Raw genomic sequence first — 27,170 nt, 5'->3', positions numbered from 1 at the left:
TCCAGGGTACAAAAATAGCATCCTTGAAGATAGGATTCACATGTGGAAAAGCCCAAGATACCTCTACCTTCCCCAAATATTCATTTAGGCATTTCAGAGGAGAAGTCAAAAGGCCAGGGCCAACCCATAGAGAACCTAAGTCTAAGACCCTGCACAAAAATTAGGGAATTGGGAAAGTGATAGGAAGAGGAGTCTTCTCGGTTATCCCTCTCCAGGTCCTTCAATTCACCTTCCCATGCTTCAGAGGGAAAGAAGGAAACAAACTCCAATCCTGTGGGTAGGTTTGCAATCAGCCACAGAACATAAGGTGGAATATGCGATGGACAAAAAGCACTTAATCTGGGATAGCAATAGAGAAGGACATGCCTATGCAGGGCTTAAGACAATATTCCCTAAGTTTGTTATACAGTATCTGCAATGACAAGTCTTAGTATATCAAACAGATAATACACATCAATGATGGGTCAAGTTTTCTGGGCTCCCTGGTGTGAAATGACACAGCAGCCTCTCCCCTCACCTAGCAAATGCACTCTGATGGGTACATAGCACCTAGGGAAAAATTATCTGAGTCCTGAGAGCAACCACCAAGGAACTCACAAAAAAAACACTCCTCAGGTGCAGGCTGAGGGGGGTATGCTCTGGCAGTTTGACTGAAAGAGTGTAAGGTGCCAAAATATACTTTGATGGTGGCTACTGCACTGCAGCTTGCAGAGAGCTCTCATCATGAATCAGCAACATCATCAGCCTTATCCTAGCAAGTCAAAAAGAAGCTGGCAGTCTATGAAGCTAAGCTGGGGCAGACCTACATTGATAAAAATATGCCCAAATTCTAGTCTTCTGCTATCACAAAAGGGCTTTCTACTACTAATTCCTGTTCTGTCTAGCCTTAACTGACACCAGCTTCAATGAATTGAAGTAGGCTTCTAAATTCTCTCTTCTCTATCTCTGGGTGGCCAGTCTGAAAAACTGTTGTTTATGGCAGTGATTGTGTGACCTGATGACTGCAAGAACAACTAGAAATCTGTAGTTTTAAGGAATCAAACGCAGAAACTTTGACAGAGCAAATACACAAAAAAAATTAGTTCCAAACTGTTCAAGTAACAAAGCAACAGGAAAAAAAACGAAGTGCAGGAGCTTGCATGCACTTATAGCCTGTAGTGTAATGTCACCAAAACCTAGCAGGCAGACAGACAGACAGAGATGAGAGAGAGAGAAGGAGAGAGATAAGCCAAGGACAGTAGATGAGAAGGCAAACACTTGCACCACACCACACATCACATAGCCCCACTAAACCACATAGAAACATAAAAACTTACACGGAGGCTCTCAATAATAATCTGCTCAAGCAACAGAGACCTCCAAAGCAAAAACGCAAGCAACCTCCACCCCCAACACAACCCAAATGACACATAGCCTACAGACTCAGTGTGCCACTCAACTACAGCCCATAAGGCAAAACAATGTACCCAACACACTAGTCATAGGTGACTCTATAGTCAGGCACACTGATGTCCCACTCACCAGGCTAAACAAGGAGAAGGTTGCTGTCAGCTGCCTGTCATGTGCCAGGATCCACCACATAACCCACGCACTCAGGTCACTCCACAACAAGTACAAATATGACTCTGTCATTGCCCATGTTGGTGTGAATGACATGAGACGCATCTCCCTGGACTACATGAAGAGAGACATTGAAGAGCTCTCTGATCTTGTAGCCCAGACAGATATGACCCTAGCCCTGAGTAGCATCCTGTCATCACCCAGAATGATACCGCAGTACAAGGACAAAATGACTGACTTCAACAATTGGCTAAGCTTATGGTGTCATTCTAAGGTGATTCAGTATCTGTCTGCCTGGGACGACATGGTCGACAGACCATAATGCTTTGCAAGAGACGGCCTGCACCTGTCGCCCCTGGGATTCCAGATATTGGCTAAGGTTCTTGCTGCCCCTATAGTGCCTTTTTCAGGCAAGGTTCAAATGACAAATTCACCACTGTAATGGTAACAGGCAAGCAAAAACTGAGGGCAATGCTACTCAATGCTTGAAGTCTAAATCTCAAAATGCACGCCCTTGAGGCACTCCTTAAAATGGAGAACATCGATATTTGTGCAGTGACTGAGACCTGGTTCAAGGCTCCAGACAGCACCCCTGAATTACCAGGCTATAACTCATACCACACTTTTCGGCCATCTAACCTGGACCGGAACACCAAAGGCCGAGGTGTGTCCATATTCATTAAGGATATCCACACCTCCAGGCTAGCTGCTCAGCATAATGCATCCGAGGTTATCCAAGTGCAACTAACTCTGGGCAAAACTGCAATCCAAACTGTAGCTTGCTACAGATCCCCAACCATGCCCCAGTATTCCCATTCCTCTTTTTTTGATATACTAGAAAATATTAGGGTTCAACCAAACACCCTAATGGGCGATTTCAACTACCCCACCATTAACTGGGAAAACTACTCATGTACCAACTTCTTTGCTCAACGCTTTCTGAAATTCATAAATTCCCATGCCCTGGATCAACTTATCCACATCCCTACTAGGGGCAACAATATCTAAACCTAGTCATTACCAACAAGAGTGACCGGTGTTCCACACCTGAAGTCAACTCCTCATTGGTCAGATCCGACCATGAGCTAACGACCATAAGCTAATCACCCGAGATATCCACATCCCGCCCCCAGCCCCCATTAAGGAAACCATGGTAGAAAATTTCTCCAAAGCCAACTTCATGCTTCTTAAGACAGAAGTGGTGAACTTCATGACACCCATGCAGATGGACAATACAGTTATGACTTCTGAATCCTACACAAATGCACTCTATAAGCACTTACACGAGTGTGTGGATCGTGCTATCCCAAACAGAACCAAGACACTATCCTCCAAAAACAGCAAGCCAATCTGGTGGTCCCCTGCCATAAACAAACTCTACAACAGAAGGCAGAAACTGTTGCAAAAGAGAGTAAAATCCCATGAGTGGAGGAACTCCCTGGTCAGCCTCAGTAAGAAGCTGAGATCCCTTATAAGATCCTCCAAAGCTAGCTACAAAGACAAAATCACCACTGATTCTAGGGACAACCACAAAGAATTCTATAGCTATGTCAAGAATCTCAAAGGCAACACCCAGATCTGCTCTGAGTTACAGCACAACGGCATGAAAATTACAGAACCAACTGATATTGCCAACATCTTGCCAGATAGGTTCAGTGCTAATTTTACCCCCCTCTCACCGCCTAAAGGGCCCATATCTATACAGGAAGAATGCAGAGTCCCTGTAATCACAACTATGCAGATAAAAGCTGCACTCTCTAAAGCCAAAAACACAGCATCCATTGGACCGGACTACATCCCAGGCTGCATTTTACACAAACTTCAGAAAGAACTGGCTCCCCACCTAAGCACCATGTTCAATCATAGCCTCACGTCAGGCTTTGTGCCCACTGAATGGCGTACAGCAACAGTTATCCCACTCCGCAAATGGGGAACCACCAATGATCTCTGGAACTATCGCCCTATTAGCCTGACGAGCCTGGTCTGTAAGGCCATGGAACGTATCATCATGAAACTCAGAATCAAAAACTTTGGTAACCTCCAAACTCTGGACCCCACCCAGTTCATATTTGTGAAAGGCAGATCATGCCTCCTGAACCTGATCGACTTCTTTGAGGCAGTCACCAAAGCTGTTGACGAGGGTAAGGTGGTTCACACAGCCTAGCTTGATCTCGCCAAGGCTTTTGACACCATCCCCCATTTGGGAATTATAGCTAAACTCACTCAACTAGGTATAAATCCCTATGTCACAAGATGGGTTGCCAACTGGCTCACTGACAGAACCCACACTGTAAAAGTTGCAGACTCCAAATCTGACTTCAAACCAGGGGCAAGTGGAGTACCACAGTGTTCAGTCCTGGGAGCTCTTCTGTTTGGTATCTAATTCTCTGAAGTACAGGCTAACACAGAAGGCCTTTGGCTAATGAAGTTCGCAGATGACTGCAAACTGGGAACCATAGCTGAGACCCCAAATGATGTGGGCATCCTACAGAAGAGCCTCACTGAGACAGATGCCTAGTGTCAGAGCCATGGCCTCAAGCTCAATTCCAAAAAGTGCATTGTCATCCCTTTTGGTAAAAATTCTGTACCCATGAACTACCACATAGGCGGCAGTCTACTCAACACCGAATGTGTCAAAAGACACCTTGGGACCCAGGTGGACAGTAGTCTCGCCTTTGATAATCACATTGCTACAGTAGTCAGGAAATCCTTCTACATGGTACATTTCATCATAAAAGGGTTCTCATCCAGGAAAAAAGAGGTCATTGTTCCCCTCTACTCGACACTCATTAGACCCATTATAGAGTACAACACCCCTTTTGGAATGTACCTCACAAGATACCTGCAGCAGCTGGAAAGGCCACAGAAGTACCTCACAAAGAGGATCACTGGCCTCAAACAGATGCCCTACACTAACCATCTCAAAAAGCTCCAGCTTTACTCCGTAGAATATCACCTACTCCAAGGTGATCTCTGCCTAACATATAAAGCTATGTCAAACCCAGAGCGGTTGGACAAGCTACACCTAAAGAAATCCCAATCCCTCCGTGTTACACCCTCTAGGGACCTAAACCTTGTCACCACAATAAACAGGACATGCTGGAGGGATAGATTCCTGTCCCAGAGACTTCAAAGTTCCTCATTAGCACTCCAAGAAAAATCTTGAGGAGTGGATGGGAAGTAGGAAGTACACCCCGAGGATCACTTCTGTGGCTCTGCACGACAGGGGCACAGGAAAATAACTTTCTTGGGTGGCGTAAGCTAGGGAACCTTGTTGGCTAGGCTTACTTAGGCCCTTGGGCCGATAGCTTAGTACCTACCTATGAACCTATTACCTGCTGTAAAGGTTCCCAAAGTCAGATTTGCCATGATATTAAGAATTCTGAGTTGAGCTGATAACTCTAGCTCTTCCCAGAAACCTTCATCTAATCACAGTTCTGAAATGAGTACCTAGCCAATTATAGATACACTCATGAGTACACATGTGACCAAGTTATGGCTGAACAAGATTTCAAAGAATCAGAATATGTACAAGGTCCCAGTTCTGGAGAGATTCATTGCAACCTCGGACAAAATTTTCTTTCTTTTTTTACCTTTTACTTGTAACAGGTATATGCTAAAAATCCATCCACTAATACACAGTAATGGTTATCTCCATCAAACCTAAGTTACTCTCACATCTGTTCCTCCTAACAAAAATGGGGTTATTTTTGAAGCACAGAGAACAAGACTGCTGAGCAGGGTTATTCATGATGTACTGAAGCACAGAGACTGCTGGGCTATCATGGTTTTCCTCCTGGAACATCTGCCCAGCAAAGTCACAAGAGGTGACATCGTCTGACTCTTAACACCCACATTCTGCAACAGGGACTTTCTTGTGCTGAGGAGCTAACCTGACCAGGAAGAAAAAATGGAAGGGGCAATGGTGGGTGCAGTTAGAGACTCCATTTGCAGTGGGAAAGGGGCTGTTTCTTCCTTTTTTCCTTTGATGATCATCATTCATATTTTGTGAGCCTTGTCCAAAAAAAACTTGTTCCTGGAAAATCGTGCATCCTGCCTGAGCTGATCCTCAAATAGAACACCCTATATCACACCAGCCCACACCACCCTATACAGGCATGTACCTCAGCCTGCTGCTCCCAGCCATTACACAAACAAAATCAATATCAGCCTGCTAGCCCCCCCCCCCCAACCATTACACAAACAGAATCAGTATTTCAGTCAGCCAAAATGAAAGCTCAATTTAGAGGCAGTACTAAGGAGCTTAGATAGACTTCCTTGCTCCCATACTCAAGAATGCAGGAAAATCATGCCTGGCCCACCTCAGAGAACTGGCACCTAGCAAAAAGAGATAGCTATGGGATCCAAGTGTCTCAAAATGGTAGAGAAGAATACCCTTGCTCCTATCCTGCTCAACAGCTTTGACTTCTGGTGTGTGTGTGGGACCTGTGCTGGACAACAGAGTTCACATAAAAGCTGACTCTAGGATGCTTACAAGGGGTCCTGCTTTAGTCAGCTGGCACTCCACAGAGCATCAAACTTCTTGGGAGCAAGTGCAGTGACAACCTGATTATTTCTGGTTACAGATTGTCACAGCTAGGGTATGAAGGGAAAGTGGAGCCATTGCTTTGGAAGGTGGAGTGAAGCTTAAAGCAAGCAGGACCATATATGCTGATGCACACACTACAGCTTTTTCCTTGAACCTACCATTTCCATGCTAACTTCTTCTTGGAGACTGGGTCAAGCCATGAGGACTTACCAGCTGAGGACATGCTTGCTATAAGGCAACCACACCTCTCTTTCACTTTTCTACATACACACACACACACACACACACACACACACACACACACACACACACACACACACACACACAAAACCTGGCAACCGTTACAAGCCCTGCCCTCCAGCAGAACTTGAACTACCTACCTATGCCAGCACAGTCTCACCCGTCCCCCCAGCTCATCTTCCCTGACAGATCCATCACACACCCAAGATGCTAATCAAACTTGGGACACTTACGCTACCGTGCATCATCCTTCTATGCCACCAGGATGGCTACATCTGATACTTCTTTATGTTTGTCCCTCTTGTGCAGTTACCCTCCTTCTCATTTGTAACTAGCAAGTCCACCTGATAGGTTAGACTAAAGTATGCTCTTTAAATACATGCTTTCATCTGCCAAAGGTGCTAGTTCAGTATACTTAAAGCATGGGTCAAAAACAGGACTGTGTTTGTAAATGCTGACTGAGAACTTGTTAGATGCACAGGCATTTAACTGGTTCACACTAGAGTTTCAGTGGCAAAAATGCTAAAGAATACAATGGCTAGAAACTAAACTGACATAAAAAAGGAAAGGAGCCACTTGGCTATAGTGAAGCAAATCATTTGCCTTTAGTAAACATACACATAGTGGGAAAGGTCTGAAAGAAAAATGGATAGCCCACCTGTTTTATACCATTGCATGTATGAAAAACAGTTATAATGAGATAGTCACAAAAGAATAAGCACTTGAAGATTTTGGCAAAGTGGGCAATAGTACTCAACGTATGATTAGCTGGTTTCTCTCTGCCTCTTACTATGGAGTCAAAGGGAGACAGTCAGTCAATCTGTAGAGCAGAAGCTGTGCAGCTGCAGCACACCATCTCAGTAGTATTCTATACTATATGCCTTTACAGCACCGTGACACAGAATTATTAAAGAAATATCTCACTTAATAGATTTTGATTTCTGTTTTAAGTTCAAAGAATAAATGTTTAAAACAGTATGTACCTAAAATGTAAACCCATAAGCTAACAGCAAAAAAGCTTCAAAAGAAAGTTATACAATTCTGTAAACTCAAATGTGCCACAATGAAGATTACCTTCTACTTCCTTGAACCTCAGGTAGAGGTTTCTCAGCTCTTCTTCTTCTGCCGGGGTCCACTTAGTGGGCTTTTTACGTCCATCTCTGAGGAAAGACGACAAAAGTAAACAAGGTTGACTACTTAATTGTTCCTCTTTAACCTCATATCACAACAGTCTGTTTCACACTTGAAATGAAAGTTAATTTTCCAAATAGTCTTTTTTTGGAAACACATTAGAAATGCAGAAATGGAAATGCATCTGTCATTTTGTGTTTATGCTTGGAAAAACATAGCTAAAGACATTTATTTCTTTAAAAAATGCTTATGACCAAGTGACTTGTGCAGTACTCAGACGTCCAGGAATTTCTTTAATGCAGGTGTCAAAATCTATGGGCCACCCAGGACAGAGAAACTTTTCAGTAAGTATTCACTTGCACAACTAACCAGTGCTAAAAAAGTCAGTCTTGCCCATTCAGTAATACAGATTGTCCTGCTGCACCCCTGCACTGATCCAAGACTTTCTCCTGCTTGTCCTAGGCTTTGTTAAAATTGTGGTACAACAAACTAGACTTACTTATGCAGCCAGTTTTATTTTTTTTTACAATTATGTCAATGAAAACCAGTATTATAGCATGCATCCCAAACTGCACCTTCCTCCCAATCACAACACAGTGCTTCTCACTTAAACCCAAGGACATGGCTTCATGTAAATTTACAGACAAGTACTGCAGCCATCCCATAAATGCCATCACTGATGACAGCTATGTGCTCTTCATGAAAATGTCAGAAAGGGAAATGCTGTGATGACAGTTGCTGCAATACGCTGAGAGGAATCAAAATTCAAATAAGGTAATATAAATAAATGTAGGGTAAATATCTTACAGCCACAAACACTTATGACTATGTGTTTTTATGTTTAAATAATATAACTAAAAAAGTGTACTCCTCTAATGGGCTTTCAATGTAATCTACCAAGCACTTCAAGCTTAAGAATAAGGTGAAATGCCATAAACATTATCTGTGAAAATTCATAACATTTCTTGTAACCACTGACAGATACAAGTATTGTCTATAAATGTACAGATAATACTGTTTGCTCAGAAGGCCTACCTCATAAAAAATGCAAGCAGACACACTGCAGGAATTAAAATAAAAAAAAATAAAAAAATCAAGCACGAAAAACCACCAAAGCAATTATCTTCTACAAATGTATGGATATACTGGTGCTCATATCAAAATACAAGCAAGCAAAGCAAGAATTAAAATAGAAAAATCAGTCTTCTAACACAAAATTCTTTACGTAAAGTTAAGTTATCGTTGTATCCAGAGTTTAATAGTCAGAATTATAGTAATTATATCATAATCAAATATACATGTTCATTACTTAAACTAGGCCTGATATCACCATCTATTAACAGTTGCCAACAATGAAAAACAGCTTCTGCTTATTGAGCTTGATTGAACAAATTCATGCAAAACTCTTTTCTTTTTATAAACAGCTTAAGCTATATGATGTCGCAGGTTGTTGGAAAACAATCAAAAGAATGAGAATGATGGGAATTCATCAGTCAAGAACTCTCACTATCATCCTGTTGTGAAAGGTGGGACTTGGGCTACCCAAACTGGTGGTTAGGATACCATGGAAGATAAATACTAATGTTACGTGCCTGTTTAATTTGTTTTCTGGGGGCTTACCTCTGCCAGCAGCTCATAACATTCCAGATCAGTTCCAAGCAGCTTGGCCCAAAGTAGAAAGGTGTTTAACCTAAAGGGTCTTCATAACTCTTCCAAAGCCAGCTCTAGCCTTAGACTGGACACCTAGCCTTTACCACAGGACAATGTAGTAGCCACACAGTTTTGTGAAAGAGCGCTTTAAAGCAAATACATAACATAGATGTTACAAATAGTGGACTTACAGGTCTACCAAAAGAAGAAACTGTGGAACAACGAAGTGGCCTCTTTTGCAAAAAGCCTATGCCTATTTTCTTCCAATGAACAAACATGACAAACAACTGAACAATTTGTCTGCAATGCAGAACCTCTGCGAGTTAAGTAATTCTTGATAGCATCTCTGTCATTTAAAAGAACTGCCTGTGGATAAATTTATCCAAGAAATACACAGGAATGTGAATAAACTAGCTGGAAATAAATGAGGCGACCACTGTGGGGAGAAAACTCTTTATAGAGAGACCACGTATCCACTGATACTGAAACATTTCTCACTCCAAAGAGCCTGGATCTCAAAATTCACTGTAGTTTAGCCACTTTCTACCCAGGAAAGGGCTTTCCAAGGCACATTCTTTTATTTATTTATTTATTTTACATTTGTTGACTGGGCTAGTCTAACTGGATATATGCCCATTTTCATTACAGGCCCAGGGAGAAAATCTCCACATAAAACAGATAAAGAAACAGAACATTAAAACTTCAGTTACAAAACATTAAAGTTACAAATAGCTTGTCAGACAAAAACAGGTGTTATAAGGCAATTTAGCGTACATGGAATACAGTTGAACATGTAGAACAAACATGAGTTAAGATAACCCCCCCCTCCTTTTTTTTTTAAGTAACATGAGAAGAGACCAGTTAAAAACAGGACTGGAGAGTTAGTGGGGGGGCAGAAACTCATAAAAGAGAAAGAGAGATGTCAGTTCTGGCTTTCCTGGGTACAATAAGTACAACTAGAAGGTAGAGAGGGCTTAAAGTGGCAATAAAGTGAGTAATAGCATAGGAAAAACTGATAATGATGAAAATAGACAGAGAAAGTCTTAGTCAGGGTTAGTACAGGGACATAGCCAATGGCTGGTAAGGTGTGATTTGAGTTTTTTTTTGAAAAGTGAAGTAGAGGACAGCGATGTAAGTTCACTAGGAAGTAGGTTTCAACTTTTCCCCACAGTGTTAGAGAAAAGGCAATCTTATTTTTATTGTTGGGTTTATGTCCGGATACAAGACGTTTATTAGCTGAGCGTAGGTTTGAAAGACTTTTATATGGGCTGATTAGACTTCTTTATCTCTGATGAGTTCATAAAAAGTGTGCCCACAACCGCCAAGTAATACTGTGGTATTCTTCTCAATGGAGTTGAAAACAAATTCAAGCCCTCAACATATGACATGAATATCATGCTAGATGACAAAGAAATTCTTACATCGGAAATATTTCTCACTGCAGTTTTCTGATTCCTGGCACTCCTTGTCTACAGGCAGATCTCTGTGGTGATTTTGGCATCTTCTGACAATCCTGCAATGTTCTGGAAATAGCTGGACTTACTGGGCACAACTGTGCTAAAAAATAGAACATGCAAAAGTGCAGGCACTTAAATCCACTGATTGTTGAAGAAATGGGGCTTTCTTAGTTACTTTCTAGGTAGCTTTCAATGGCACTGACTGCAGTTAAACAAAAACAGAAAATCTCTACATCACAGGGATCATTCCTGCTGAGAAACCTTTCTTGAAGAATGAAGAGGCTGAGAATGGCACTAGGATGAAGATAAAAAACAGTATTTCTTCTTGACTACTTGTATTTCCTGACTTCAAGAGCCTCCTGCATGGTTTCCTAGTGGTATGCCCCTGCGGGTTTGATAAACTCAAAATAAAAGGGGTCTTACCATACACCTCCATGGTCATCTTGTCATAAGCTCTTCATTTCCCAGTTGTAGGAGCAAAATCATTTGCCCAGCAGAACATTATCATGCCACTAAAAATGCTTCAAAGAAATTTGCTCACAAAGCTCACAAACTATGGCACACTGAGCAATAACGTTTAGTTTTCATTATGAAAAAACTAATGAATTGCTGAAGAACTCCTTACAAGCTGTAAGGCAATGTGGACATCAAAATCTGATGCAGAAAATCCTCATAAGAAGAATATACTAGTGTCTGAATCTATCCAAAATACATTAATTGTTGATGTTAAGGTGCTCAAGGCATTATGAAATGCTATTCAGGATAAACCTGTTACAGAGCATCTACAACTTGTATGCAATAACTACTTCAAACATTTTTTTCAGGGGTGTGTCCTTTAGTATTATAGCCAAAGCTCCTGCAAAAGGATAACAGGAAGAGAAAGTCTTCCAATTAGGAAACAGCTACTGTACTGTACAGTACCATATCACTTTTCAGTAAGTCCAGCATCAGCTATATTCTAATGACTCATATGTGGGCTGTTTAAATAATTTCAGACAATTGTTTCTTTAATTTTCCACTGGATAAAGGGTGTTTATTAAAAAAACACTAAGCACTTGCTTTATATCTTATTTTGAAACGCGCCTTGAGTAAAGGGGATTCCCATAAGTTCCTGCTTCCCACTATAGCCGGACAAAGGGGAAAGCACAGAGTTCTTGCACTGACCAATAATTCTGAGCTTGTGAACTGGAATAAGGTGAAGATTGTACACATTTCTGCATACACAGCTGTTATTTCAGTACTCTGATGGCAAATAAATAAGACCCCCCCCCCAAAGTGTGCACATTTGCATCATACCATTTAAATACATTTTCACTCATAGGCAGTTGGCAATGAGAAGTAGCTAAAAGGCCCAAAATGTGACAATTTGGTCAAAATGATCTAGTAAGCGCACTTTCATTCCATATGTTCATCTGTTAAGGAGTGAAGTGCATTATAATCACATCTTTGAACAGTTTAACTTTGGGGACAAATTAGCATGGTTATTTCCTAAAGACATGCTAACTTCACAGTGGTGGTCACCTTGACTTATTAGAATACCTAGTACTATTACAGCCTTCTGACAAGTTTGGCAGAGAAAACGGTATTTTTAAATCATAGGAAGTTACTAGGCTGTTGGCCTTCAGGCCCTTATAAGTCTTAGCCAAGAGTTTGGCCCATGTCTAGACAAATCAGCGCCCAATACCCCTGTCCAGCAGGGACACGGGTGGAATCCCAGGGGTATATATTATGTTTCCCATCCAGTTATCCAGGTTGCACTTAAAAAGGGGTAAAGCAGTACTCTGCTTGATGTGGAGAGGGAATCTATTCCATAGACAGGGGAGTGTCTCTGGCACACAAATCTGTCCCTCCAATAAGTCTTGTTGATGTCACAGCCCAGGTTGAGGCCGAGCGTGTGGGTTACTCAAATGGAGCTTGACTTGCGGATATGTAGCATTCCCAGTCCCATCAAGGTGTAGTCAGTGATCGCCATGTATGCCAGACAGAGATCACCTCTGAGGAGTCTGTATGAAAGTGACTAGAGGGATAGGGCTTTTAGCCTGTGTATGGTAGATGTTTGAGGTCCTGGATTCTCCTGGTGAGGAACCTTTGTGGTCTCTCCAGCTGCTGCATGTGCTTTGCGAGGTACATGCCAAAAGGGGCGCTCTACTCAATAATAGGCCTTATAAGGGAAGAATAGAGGGATGTTATAACCTCCTTGTCCCTGGATGAGATATCCTTACTGATGAGGTAGGCAATGTAGAAGGCTTTCTGTACAACGGAAGCAACATGGTGGTCAAAAGTCAGGCTGCAATCAACCTGGGTACCCAAATCCCTCACAACTGATTGCGTGCTTAGGACGTTGTTATTAATGTGATAATTTGTGGGGATGTCACTCTCCCAAAGGGGATGATGATGCATTTTTTGGTATTCAGCTTGAGTGCATGTTTCTGGCACCAGTCATTTGTCTGAGTGAGACCCTCTTGGAGGATGTCCACATCACTAGGAGAACTAATGACAGCACCCAGCTTGCAGGCATCTTCAAACTTGATCAGCCATGGCCCACTGGTTTTTGGCCTGCACCACAGAAAAGTATATCCCACATAACAGAAGCCCCAAGACCGAACCCTGGGGTACGCTGCTTGTTACAGGTCTACTGCTTGATGTGGCTTCCCCTACTTTGACTACATGGGTTCTATCAGTGAGCTAGTTTGCTACCCATCTGGTAACATATGGATTGATGCCTAGTTGAGAAAGTTTATCTATTATGCCCGAGTGGGGAATAGTGCCAAAGGCTTTGGCCAGGTCAAGGTAGGCGGTGTGCACAGTCTTCCCCTCGTCCATGGCTTTGGTGACCTCTCAAAAAAGTTGACCAAATTTAGCAGACATGAATTCCCCTTGACAAAGCCAAACTGTGTGGGATCATGTGCTTGGAAGTTGCCAATGTCCTTGTTAATGAGGTCAATGAAAATCCATTCCATGGCCTTGCAGCTCAGGCTAGTTAGGTTGATGGGTCTATAATTTCCTGGATCAGTGAATGCTCCACCTTTATGTAAAGTGATGACAGTGGCTGTTCTCCACACAGCTAGGATGAAGCCAGTACTCAGGCTTTGGTTGAATAGGGGTGCCTAATAGTGCTGCAAATTCCTGCTTGAGTTTATGTAGGATGCAGCCTGGGATGTTATTGGGTCCCATGGAGGCTGTATTTTTTTGCCTTTGAGAGAGCAGTGATTATTTGATCCCTAGATATAAGGGTAAGGGGGCAGTTACTGGGGATGTCCTGATTTACTGATAGGGGGGACAGAGGGGTAAAAGTTTTCACTGAATCTGTCAGCCAGCAAGTGTGCTATATCTACAGCATTTGCATATGTGGTGTCCATGACCACCAATTCTGAACAGATCTGGGTGCTTCCTTTGAGGTTGCGGACATATGTGAAGAAGGCCTTATGATTGTCTCTAGTGGATGTGGCCAATTTGGACTCAAAATTTACTTTGGAGGATTTCAGTAGTGCTCTTATTTGCTTGTTTAGGCTAAAGAGACATTGCTTCCAATTGGGCACCTTCTTGGACTTGGACAGCAATGTTTCCCTTTTGTTTAGAGTTTATTTATTGCAGATGTCCACCAGACAGGTTTAGTCTTCCTTTGGGAGGATGATTTAGTCCTGTCGGGTATTCCTGATTCCATGCATCTATATAAATGCTTTTACAGTGCTTTGGTGTAGTTTTGGATATTGCTGCCAGTTCCTACAGAGGGGGAGGGGGCTGTGAAGCTGTTTATACCATCCCTCAGGAGGCTGTAATCAGCTTTGGAGAAGTTTTTATGTTTGATCCTAGCTAGAGGGGGGTGAGGGAGATGGTGACTTCGAAAGTGACCGCTTTGTGGTCGGATCTTACCAGGGAGGGTGACACTATAGGGATGCTGCAGTGGTTATTCATGTTGGTGGGGGTATTGACTAGCTGTTTCAAGGCACTGGGATTGACAAAATCAAGGAATCTCTGGGCATTTGTGTTCTGGCATGAGTAGTTCTTCTAAGCTATGTTTGATAAGTTAAAGTCACCCAGGATCAGGGTAAAGGGTTGAAATCATGACACATTCAAACAGGTCCAAATAGGCAGATTGGGCATCTTGAGTCAGATTTGGGGGCCGGTAGCTAGCTATGATTTGAATAGGGGTCTTGTCATTGGTTAACTGCACCTGGAGTGTCTCTTGTGCATCATACTGTCTCACCAGGCTGGAGGTGTATATGTCTTTAATGTATATTGAAACTCCATCTCCTTTGGCTTTACTGCCCACAATTTGGGGTCTGAATGTATGATAGGATGAGTAACCAGGTAAGGCTCTCCGCAGCTTTGAACCAGGTTTCTGTGAGTGCACAGATGTCAACATTTTCCAGGGTTATGAATGCTTGCAATGAGTGCAGTTTCATGTTTAGACTCCTAGTGATTAGCAGCATGACCTTAAATTTGTGTTTTGTTGAAATTGTTAAATTTACTTGAGTGCATATGTGATATGGCGGATTCTGGCACCTGACAGACAACTAACCGTGACTTTCTCCTTTATCCAGGCTGGTGAGAGGCACATCTGTGTGTCTCACAATGGAGTCTCCTATGACTAATATGTTGGGTTTATAGTGAAGCCTTAGTAGCTGTAAGGCACAGGTGTGTGGGCTATGCATGGAATGTAGTGTAGAGGGCTGTGGAGATTGCGTGCATTTTTGCCTCGGAGGTCTCCTTTGTTTGGGTATGTTTATATGGAGGACTTTTGCATATGCAGGTGTGTGTTGTGTAGGTGTGGGTGGTGTTTGAGGTGTAGTGATTGTGTTGACAACCTTTTCAGTGGCAGATATGCTGACCTGGGGGGGAGAGAGCTTGGACTTTAGGTTCCTATTGTAATTGCATCTCTCACAAATTGTGTTCCTAGGTGGTAGTAGTAGATGGTTGTCAGTGTATATGAGGCAGTTGCTACACTGTCTCAGGATGCCCATATCAACCAGACTGGCAGGAGAAACTGTAGGAAATTGTCCATCTGCATTTGTCAAGAGCCCCCAATAGGGAGCTAGGTTATGGTGGAGGAACACCACCAGCATTTGTCAGAATCTGAGGGAGAAAGGCCAGGGAGAGCTAAGGGGTGGGCCTAAAGCCCAAGTGCTTAAACCAAAATTAAGAGCTTAAAATAACACTTAATTTAGACAGGCTATAAACAAGCAGTAATAAATGCAACAGAAAAGATGCAGTTGAACACTTTAAAGTACAGGCAGCAAGTAGCAGGAAAAAGCAAATCAAGATGAAATAACAGAGTAGTAGAAAGAAACACAAATTAGAAAATATAAGCAGCCGAATAAAGTGTCTTTCTTTTGTCTTTTTTTTTTTTTTTTTTTAAGTAAAAAGGGAGAGAGCAGAAACAGAAGATAATTCATTGTTAAGGGACTAAGGAGTTTGGCCTTTTCAAATGATCTCTGTATTAGGTAGAATGAGCTAAAGAGATGGGACTGGGAGGAGTGTCCCAGATCAAATTTACAGTAGGGGGCAGGGCGGGTAACTGCAAAAGCCACCAAACTTTAAGAACACAACAGCAATAGGGTGGAGTGGTGGGAGAAAAAAAGTTTCAGCAAGATCAGAAAACAAAATTCTGCCAGCAAATATATAAATATTCAGTCAAGCAAAAATAAAGTCAATGCAGAACTCTGAACAGTTAAAGTGCCAAAAAATATACTTATCGGCTCTATATTTCCAGATTGTTTGAGAAGCGCACTCAGTTTCACGTATTATGCTACAAAAAGATGAGTGCATGGTCTTAAAAAAAAAACAGATTAAAACATATTAAGATATTTCTTACAGATTAATCTGTATTTCATTTTATCTTCATGATTCCATCTAGTAATGATTTCCACGATACATGAATTCCAGAATTTTACCTGGAGTGTGGGGAGTATCACTTTTTATGAAATACATTTTTTTTAACAATTAAGAAAAATATATACTGCTTTGATCAAATTTAAAGGATCTGTATGCATACATGAGAATCTAGATGTCTATCTTTGTTCCTGGTTTTTGCTGCATTCTTGACCTCTCTAGATTTACTTTTCTGACCTTTCAGCCACAAACATACAAAAAGCGTTCTTCCAAGGAAGTAGGAGCAAACATATTTTCTCATGACAGAAAAAGGCTGTAATTAGCTAGGTGATCTTTTATATTTCAGCAGAAAAAATTAGATTTCAGAAATATTAACTATGCTAGTAAACAAGAACCAGTATAAGCCAGTTCCTATTAAGACAAACACATTATGTTTCTGAGCAAATCTTCAGAGAAAGCAGGCAGTTGCAGCTAACTCAACTGTGAAAGATTATTCATGTATTACCAGCTCATGAAGAGAAAAGTACAGTTGTGTACATTTACCATAAATGTAGATGTTCGAGTGTATTCACTGTTGCAGTCATCACATTTGGGTTAACCTGCCAGGGGTAGCCCTCAGTCGGCCTGAATACCAGAGGCTTAGTATTTCTGTGTCGGTTGCTGTTGCTCCAGGACTGAAGTCAGGTCGTCAGTGGTATAAAAACAGGCAGCCGACGCCATTACATCAGTTTCTCTTGCCCTAATTGTCAGGAGCCCCCAACAGGCAGCTAGGTTATGGTGGAGGAACACCACCAGTAGAAAGTAAATACCAAAATTTCCTTGTAAGGAGAGAAGGAAAGAGAGAGAGAGAAGGGGGATGGAGGCAGGGAAACCAGGACTGCAACAGTGAATACACTCTAACATCCACATTTATGGTAAGTGTACACAACTGTACTATGTTTTTCGTGTTTCAGTGTTGCAGTCATCACATTTGGGTTGACTCCCAAAGCTGAGGAAAAGGGTGGAGGCAGTCGAGAAGACTGGGGCTGGCTAGGATGCCCTGCAAGACTGCTGTGGCAAAGCATGCCCTGGATTTGGAGAAGATAGGCAGGTGGCAATGCTTGGTGAAGGTATGAATGGATGTCCATGTTGCAGCCTCCAGGATGTCTCTGGTGGGACCCCTCTGAGGAAAGCTGCAGAGGTGGAGGTTGCTCTGGTGGAATGTGTCCTGACACCCTTTGGGGTGCTTTCCCATGCTGTTTGTAGCAGAAATGGATGCAGTGTGCTATCCATTTGGAGACTGATTCTTTATTTGGATATGGCCTTGCCCTCTGCTCCTGCAGTGAAGCTAGCTAGCAATTGATCAGTTTTTCTAAAAGATTTAGCCCTGTCCGGGTAGACTCTGAACTGTCTGTGCACATCTAGAGAGTGAAGAATCCTTTCCCCCTTGTTTTGTGGGTTAGGGAAAAAGGTGGGCAAATGAATGGACTGGTTGAGAGCCACACTGGTCACCACTTTAGGCATGAAGGATGGGTTAGTCCTGAGGGAGACCCTGTCAGCATGGAAAATGATGAAGGGCTCCACAGCCATAAGTGCTTGTAGCTCTGATACTTTTCTATCTGAAGTGATGGCCAGAAGCAAGGCTGTCTTCCAAGAGAGAAATTTTAACTCTGCTGAAGCTGCAGGTCCAAAGTGGGGCAGGGTGAGCTTTTCCAACACAAAGTTAAGGTCCCAGTCTGGGGTAGGAGATCTTCTGGGTGGCCTTAAGTTGTTAGCCCCTCTTAGGAACTGCTTGATGAGAGGGTGTGAGAATAGTGGTGGCTCTGTGCTGAAATGAGCAGAGATGGTTGAGGCATGAATTGTAATAGAAGAGAAGGATAGAACCCTGTGTAGTAGGTCTGCCAGGTAATTCAGGATGAGAAGTTGGGAGGGCTGTGCCGTTCTGGCTCCCTTAGCCTGGATCCAGGTGCAAAACCTTTTCCACTTCTCAGCATAGGATTTTCTAGTGCTGGGGCACCTGGCCTCATGTATAACATCTAGAACTTGTTTGCTTAGACTGGCAGCTTGAAGAGAGGTCAGGGAATAAGCCAGGCTTGCCAGGTTGAGGGTCTGCAATTGGGAATGCATGAATTCTCCATTCCTCTGGGTATGGAGTGTTGGGATCTGAGGTAGGTGCCATGGTGGCAGGGGTGACAGGCTGCGCAGCAGGGGGTACCACTGCTGGTGTGGCCAGTCTGGGGCAATCAGGAGTGCCCTCGGGTTTTCCTCCCTTATTTTGAGCAGTACCCTTGAAATGAGTGGTAGAGGGGGAATGCATAGACGGAGAGGTTTACCCACTAGAAGGTTACAGCATCCACTTTCCAGGCCTTGCTGTGAGGTTCCCTGGTGCAGAATCTGCTGAGCTGACGACTGGAGTGGGAGGCAAAGAGTTCTACTTTCAGGGTGCCCCATTTCTGGGTTACAAGGGTGAAGGTTCTGAGGTCTAGCTCCCACTCGTGTGGGTCTAGCGGGTTTCTACTTAAGTTGTCTGCCAGTGAGTTTAAGAGCCTGGCAGGAATTGTGCTAACAGGTGTAGTTGCATGGCTGAAACCATGTGCCAAAGGGTCATGGCAAGCCTGCCAAGAGAATAAGAGCGAGTCCCGCCTTGCTTGTTGATCTACCACATCACTGTGATAATGTCTGTTTTGATCAGTAGAGACCCCGGGGAGAGTAGGGGTCTGAAAGCTGTCAGTGCAGGCTGAACAGCCAACATCTCTTTTAGATTGATGTGCAGATGTATTTGATTTGGGCTCCATCGGCCCTGGATACACCTGCCATCCAGGTGAGCACCCCAGGCATAGTCTGATGCATCTGTGGTGAGGGTCTGGGCGGCGTGGGGTTGTGAGACGGGAAGTACCTTGTTGTGGTTGCATGCTGCTGCCCACCAAAGAAAATCTTTCCTTAGACAAGGTATCATTGGTATAACAGGTTCCAGGTCTTGAGGTGCTAACACCAAAGGCTTTTTAGGTGCCACTGTAGTTTCCTCATATGCAGTCTGACATATGGAATGAGCAGAATGCAAGAGGCCATGAACCCTAGAACTTGCAGGATTTTCCTTGCAGATAACTGGGCTCTGGTGGCTAGTTGAGAGAATTAGCCTGTCATGTAGGCTTGTAGGCTTGTTTTTCTGGAGTAAGGAATGCCATCTGGGATGCTGTGTCCAGGCTTGCTCCCAGGAATAAAATTTTTTGTGTGGAAACTAGTTTTAATTTCTTTTCATTGATAGTATACCCCAGGGAGGTCAGTAGGTCCTTTACAAAGGTCGGGTACTGAAGCAGCTTTTCCTGACTGCCTGAATCAGGCAGTTGTCTAAGTATGGGTAAATTTGAATATTTCTTTGCCTGCAAAAAGCAATGGTGGGAGCCACACATTTTGTGAAAACTCTAGGAGCAGTAGATAAGCCAAAGGGAAGCACAGAGAACTGAAAGTGTATAGATCCTGCCCTGAAACGTAGGTATTTCCTGCATGATTCCCTGATTGGGATGTGTAGGTAGGCCTCTTTTAGGTCTAGGGTGGCTAACCAAGCATCCTTGGAAAGCATAGGTAGAAGCTGCTGGAGGGTGAGCATTTTGAATTTTGGTATCAACAGAAAGGTGTTTAAAATGGATAGATCGAGGATGGGGCACCATGTGCCCTCTTTTCTGGGTACAAGGAAGAATCTGGAGTAGAAACCATGGCCTATCTGTTCTGCAGGAAAATGCTCTATGACCCTCATGGAGAGCAGGGAAAGGACTTGCTTTTTGGCCTCTGCCCACTGGTTTGGAGAAAGATCTGGGAACCCTTTTGGGGTTGGCAGTGTGTGAAAATAAAATTTGTATCCCTGGGACACTATGTTGAGGACTCAGGGGTCGTTTGTAATGGTGGGCCAGTTGCCTGCGTGGAAGGAGAGTTTTCCTCCTAGGGGCACGAGCAGGTGGCCAGAGGGAGGGGTGGAAGTGTGAAGTCAGAGTGAGTTCTTACCATAAGGGGGTGGCTTTGCACTCCCTGTTTTTGAAGTGGAGGAACTCTATTGCTTAGATCTCTGCATTCCCAGGGGTTGTTGTCTGGGGGGGGGGTCTGCTTCCCCTGGGTCTGGGCTGAGCTGAGCTGGAGGGGGCAGGAAAGGACCAGTGCTTGGAGTGGCAATGCCTACTGAACCTTGGAGGCTGTACCTGTAAGAAGTCTTTAACTGTCTGCATAGAGTTAGCTTTTTCTTCCATCTTTTTTAAGACCTCTTCTGCCTTGGTGCCATATAAATTGTCTTTGTTCAAGGGTGCGTCCAATAATTTGGATCTGACATGGTCTGGCAAGGTCTGTTCCTTAAGCAAGCATGCCTTCTTCTGACAGAACCGGTGACTGCTGTCCTGCATGCTTCTAGGGCGTCAAAACCACATTGTAAGGTGTGTTTAGTTACTTGACTTGCAGAATGCATTAACTCTTGTTAATTCTCTATTTTCTGCACAAGCAGGAAAAGAAGATATTTTTTGTTTGAGGAGTTCCATGGTATGTTGCTGATATTTCAGAATGTGGAACTGGCAATTTAATGCTCTAATAGCAAGAGTAGCAGAGGTGTATACTTTTTTACCCCATCTGTCTAATGCTCAGAAATCCCTATCTGAGGGGGTGGGATTCTTAGCTGAGGTTGCTTTGATTCCTTTATGCCCTTGAGAGATGACTTTGGGGTCAGCAGTAGGATTTCTGAAAATAAATTTGTGAGAGTCAGGGACTATAATACCTGTCAGGTTTCCTGGGAGTAGGAGGGTGGGTGTCAAGAGTCAGACTGGATTCCATAAAAACATCATCCACAACATCCATGACAGGAGGAATGGCCAGAGGTCTGTGCTGTGGTAGATCTAAGAATTTCCCGAGTCCTTTTTAGACTGAGGATAGTCCTAACATTCCCATTGGAAATGCTCCCTTAAAGTATGTAGGGTTCCTCCAAAAGAAAAATCCCCTGGTGGAGAGGCTGAAGGTATGGATTCCTCTGCATCAGAATCCTCATAAGCAGAGACGGGTTGCATATCTTCATATTCAGATGCATCAGACTTCTGTTCAGATAAGACTACTGAGGTCAAGTCACTTTCTTTTGGAAGGGGTAGCCTGCCTTCCCCTAATGAGCATTATAAGGTCTTCCTCCATTTTAAGCATTTGAGACTAGGCAAGGAAGTAGGTGCCTGAGCTTGGGTCATCGTTTTTTTTTGGTATGGTTCGTACCCTGGGCCTTAGAAACTTGGTTGTTTTCGAAAGAAGTGAAAACGCAAAAGAAGTCATCGGTCTGTGTCGAGTATCGGTAGTGCGAAGTACTTCCTCTGAAGCTGGTGCCTGCTCAGTAGCTCCTGACCCATCCAAGGTAGAGACATCTGCAGGATACTTAGTCGAAGAAGAGTCTCATGGCATACAGGACTCCAAAAGGGTCTTGGTAGAGGCCTGCAAATCCACAGAAGGGGGCATCAGGGGCTGTGAAAGCACCTCACTGAGGACCGGAGAACTGACAATTAACAGAAGTGTCGCCGGCAGTTCTGGAACTGTGCGGTCTGTCTCTGTCTTTATCCTTACGTTTTTTTCAGAAGATCGGTAGTCGGATGTCTTACTGAAGCCATATCGGAATTCGAGGATTGAGAGCAAAAATATCTAGCTACAATAAGGGCCTGATGATATATAGTTCTGGTGTTGAACAAAGCACAAAAGCGACAGCAGGGGACGTCATGGTCTGGGCCTAAACAGGTGACGCAGTAAGAATGGAAGTCTCGGTGCGGCATTTACTTTCCACAGGTGAGACAATTGTTAATTTTTTCTGACATCGGTTAGAGCATGAAAAAAGGATCCCCAGCTGTGTAATTAGCTTTAGAAGACTTCAATTTGGAAACGAAAACTCAGGTAGCAGCCGACTGACACTCGTGCGAACTGCTTCTGCTTTGGGCTCCTCAGTAAGAAAGACTGAAGTAATGGCGTCGGCCACCTGTTTTTATACCACTGATGACCTGATGTCAGTCCTGGAGTGACAGCAACCAACGGAGAAAAACAAAGCCTCTGGTACTCGGGCCGACTGAGGGCTATCCCTGGGCAGGATAACCCAAATGTGATGACTGCAACAGTGAAACACGAAAAACATCTACCAGCTCAGCCTAAAATCTTAACAGGACAAAGCAGGAAAGTTAATTGAAAAAAAAAAAAAACATTACTATAAATATTGATGTATGGCAATGCCAAATGTTCCTTAGAAGGTGAATTCTCTACTCATGTCATGTTCAAGTGATGTCTGTACATCTTTTTACAACTAAAAAAGAAACTAAGAATTATACCAGATCTGTTTAATACTTGGTTTGGAGGCACTTGTGTTTTTCCGGGTTATTTTATGCAACAGCCTTTCTCAGAGAGTGGTATGACAACGATTACATTTTGCTGTTTTGACCAAAATTTGTGTGTGGTGGTTAGGCATACAATTAAGTTATACCACCCTGAATTTGAATTACAACATAAAACAGGAACAAAGAAACCAAACTTGAGAATCTCTGCAAAAATCATACCACTAACTTCTAGTGATTAAAGTAACAAAGTACAGTTGTTAACAGAATTCTAGAAATCATACCAGTAAATGGCATTAAATGGCTTAGATTATGGCAAATTAACATTATCAATAAAGGAAAGAGAAAAATTGCATGAAAAAAGGCAGGGAAAGGTGTAAGCTGTTAGAACAGCCTAGAATTTACTTGCATAGTGTCTTCATTTCAATCTGGATAAGTAGCATGCTGAGTTGTAAGCTCTGTGCACCAAATGTTTGGGTGTGGGACTCAGTCGTGGCTGCAATCAATGACTGTATACAGTATGCATATTCTTCCCATGTCAACATGGGTTTTCTCGGGGTACTTTGGTTGATTCCCACCACACGAAAAACATTCTGGTTGACTAGTCTTACTGTTGCTGCTTATATGCTAGATGCCAAGCTACCAGGGAATCATCGGACATACAGCCAAGCTAACAGGGAACCCCTGGGCATACCGTCAAGCTACCTACCCAGGAACCAATAGGCATACAGTCAATCTGCCAGGGAACCACTGGGCATTCAAATTACCAGGGAACCACTGGGCATTCCATCAAACTATCCAGAGAAGTATTGGGCATACCATCACGCTACTAGGGAAACATTGGGCATACCGTCAAGCTGCCATGAAAACATCTGGCATACCATAATTTAGACTATGGTGACAAGTTAAACATACTAAAGGTACTACTCAACTAACAAACAGTTATATCTTCTCAACAGTTTTATATCACAAATGTTAGACATTTATAGAATGTCAAAAAAAAAATAAATTGGGTGTATATCCGTTTTTCCTGACAACATGGTGCAGGATTCTGAAAGCCTTATTCTAAGCTATTCTAAGTTGCTCCACTGAATTACTACCTATGAAGCAGTCTTGCTGTACAGTATATTGGAACAGATTAAAGCTGTGGAGAAGAACACACTCCTGTCCACCATAGCCACAACTTTAGATTTCATATCTGACATAACACAACGGCATTGGGTTCTTTGGAATCTACGCTTGTTGGAAGACAGCAAACAGAAATGTGTGCAGGATGTTTAGGAAGAATGCTACTCTGTGATGCCAGGTGTCTTGTACACAGCATCAGCCTTCACTACAGAAGAGGAAGCCAAACAGAGATGCTTCCAGACGCCATAAATCTGCAGAGCAAGCTCTAGGGGCAGGGGGATGATACACAGTTCTGCATCTCTCATCTCCAGTACTGGTTCAGCCTTTTTGGAGAGAAAGAGAGAGAGGGTACAGAAGCTATAGGCTAGTTCACAAAGGAGCTAATATGCCTAAGTATCTTTTCAAAGGAGGGATCAGAGCTGGGGGAGTGCTACACTGAGGGGGAAGTCAAATTATCCTTGCCCACCTTAAAAAAACAAAGAATGCTCTTTCAGGGGGAGAATGAGCAACAGGGATATACTTCCACATCTTGGCTTCATCAGAGAGCAGCCTTCATCCGTCAGACACAAGAGGAGATGAGTGAAAAGGGGGTAGGACTCTGGGTGGATGTGCACACCAAAAATGGTGAAATATCCACACTCAAATAATATAAAATAGTGGGCTGAGGAAGAATAAAACCTCAAATATTCTCTGCATCATAAATAGAGAAGTCTGATCAATTTATGTGTGAGATGAGGAAAGGAATCGAATGGCTGCAGTATCAGAGTTGATATTTTCATTCCAATGTTGTCAGCCAAAACAGTGACAACAATGAGACTGTTAGGAATGACTAACATGTCCATGCAAGTAAATATGATTCTTAAATATGTGATAAAAGCATACTGAACTGTTGTTTGCCATAACAAGCAGCTTGATGCAACCCAGCTGATGGCCTTTGTCTAAGACAGGGGTCTCAAACTCAAATGGCCATGAGGACTAGTAAACACAGATGAGGGCCACAACCCCTAAAATGTAGTTACTGCACCCAGGAATGTAGCATACCAGTTTTCTCATCCGAAATTATGTTGGTATGAGGGCTGGTCTAAGATCTGGTATAGGGCAGGAAATATTCCCATCAGTCCCACACCAAACTTAACCACTATGACAAATAAAGGATAGTTGTGCAGATATTCTCTAATTCTTTCTTCCTGACATGGCACAGAAAATTTGTTTGATGTGTTACAGACCCAGATATGGGATTCTGGTTATCTAAACATTTGTTTTCTCTGCCTCCAGACAAAGAATTACCTCTTCTTGGCAAAAAAAAAACACTGTTTAGCTGCACACAGGATTTGGTGACCATGGCAGAAGAAATGAGTAACCAACGGTGCTGCAGTTACTATTTCTGGAGAAACCTTAATCTCTGCTTTTCTGGATTTACTATCCACTATAACCCCATATAAACTTTGCTTACTAAGAGAAACAGGCAGACAACAATTTTGTCCATAGATAAACACCTCAACGTCTTAAGCTCAAACTATCTGCACAAATCTAAGACTTTAGATATTGTTCCTACAAACTTAAAAAGTTGACAGAAAAACTTATTTTGCATTAGTGTGCATTTTCTGAAGTATACAAAGTTTGAAACTCGAAATATCTATAATTCTTTAGTGACTTCAAACATCAAAGATTTGCCAGAAAACTACACATTTTATGAGGAATAGGAGAAAAACATGATGCATAAATGTGGACATTCTAAAAAAATATTGACAGATGAGAAGTATGCATAGATGTAAGCTATTCTGGAAACATTTAACATCTTTACATTAATGGAGATTCATATTCTAGTTTTATATTTCTTCTTGGATAGGATAACAAGGTGGGGAGGGCTGTATGCATTTATCACTCTTCCCTTTCCCTCACTACATTTCTGAGTTGCATGATCTACGTGCAAGACAAGTAAAACTTGCACAAATGTGAACACTACACTTCTACCGAAATGGAAAACTGAAAAATGAGTCCTTTTGTTTTTGCAGGGATGCTTTGCCCTTCTTGCACTCCACTCCTGTACTATATATAATAACTCAAAGAGTAAGGTGAATTCAAGATATTTTATATATATATATATATATATATATATATATATATATATATATATATATATATATATATATATATATATATAGAGAGAGAGAGAGAGATCAAGGACTGTTGAACCAAAGTTCAACAGTCCGAATCCGCTATCGCCAAACACACTTTAGCGAAAGCACGTTTCACTGAAAAAGCACTTTCGCTAGAGTGTGTTAAAAAAAAACAGTAAATTAATGTTTATGCAGGGGGGGCAAGCCCCCCTGCACCCCCCATGTGGTGGGCTGTGCCCCCCACACGCCCCTACTTTAATATTCTCACTCCGAGATCGCACTACAGCGAGGAGAAGGGAAGTTTTCCCTTATCCGCATCGAAGTACAATCTCCGCAACATTCATTCCCCCACAACTCCCTCTAGCTGCAGCCATACTTACACGAAAGTGCTTCTTCGGTGAAAAGCACTTTCGCATAAGTATGCCCGGCCATTTTTGTTTTGGTTAAAAATTCCTTCGGGGATCAGTACGGATCCCATATATGTGTGTACAGTGGTTATAAAAAGTTACACACCCATGTTAAAATGTCAGGTTTTTGCGATATAAAAAAATGACACCACAATAAACCATTTCAAAACATTTCCCACTTTAATGTGACCTATAACCTGTTCGATTCAATTGAAAAACAAACAAATCTGTTAAGTGGAAAAATATAAAAAACACAGAATAAGCTGGTTGCATAAGTGGGCACACCCTTAAACTAATACTTTGTTGAAGCACCTTTTGATTTAATTACAGCATTCAGTCTTCTTGGGTATATACCTGCCATCAATTAGAGAGACTCTAATTAACCCCAAATAAAGTTCAACTGTCCTAGTAGGATTTTCCTGACATTTACTCAGTTGCCTGCTACAGCAAAAGCCATGGTTCGCAGAGAGCTTACAAAACATCAAAGGGATTTCATTGTTGAAAGGTATCAGTCAGGAGAAAGGTACAAAAAATTTCCACAGCATTGGATATACCATGGATCACAATGAAGACAGTCATCAAAAAGTGGAGAAAATACGGGACAACAGTGACGCTGTAAAGAACTGGACGTCCCTCCAAAACTGATGAAAAGACAAAACAAAAACTTGTTAGGGAGGCTGCCAAGAGACCTACAGCAACACTGAAGGAGCTGCAGGAATTTCTGGCAAGTACTGGTTGTGTACTACATGTGACAACAATCTCCCATATTCTCCATATGTCTGGGCTATGGGGTA

The 27,170-nt window shown here is 42.6% G+C and overlaps 1 protein-coding gene across 1 annotated transcript in view; it reads right to left on the bottom strand.

The window, feature by feature from the left end:
- The window catches only part of TIMELESS (timeless circadian regulator), a 955,757-nt gene that overhangs the window by 301,599 nt on the left and 626,988 nt on the right, over positions 1 to 27,170 (bottom strand). The window contains exon 20 of the mRNA XM_044083673.1: positions 7,424 to 7,509. Within this exon, the coding sequence (XP_043939608.1) occupies positions 7,424 to 7,509 (86 nt within the window). The remainder of the gene's footprint in view (positions 1 to 7,423; positions 7,510 to 27,170) is intronic.

This window comes from Protopterus annectens, chromosome 9.part0, assembly GCF_019279795.1.
Source record: "Protopterus annectens isolate FY-2018-M chromosome 9.part0, PAN1.0, whole genome shotgun sequence".
In the NCBI taxonomy this organism is placed as follows: Eukaryota; Metazoa; Chordata; order Ceratodontiformes; family Protopteridae; genus Protopterus; species Protopterus annectens.
Note: the sequence above shows the minus strand (reverse complement) of the source record. Positions and strands in the feature narration are given on the sequence as shown.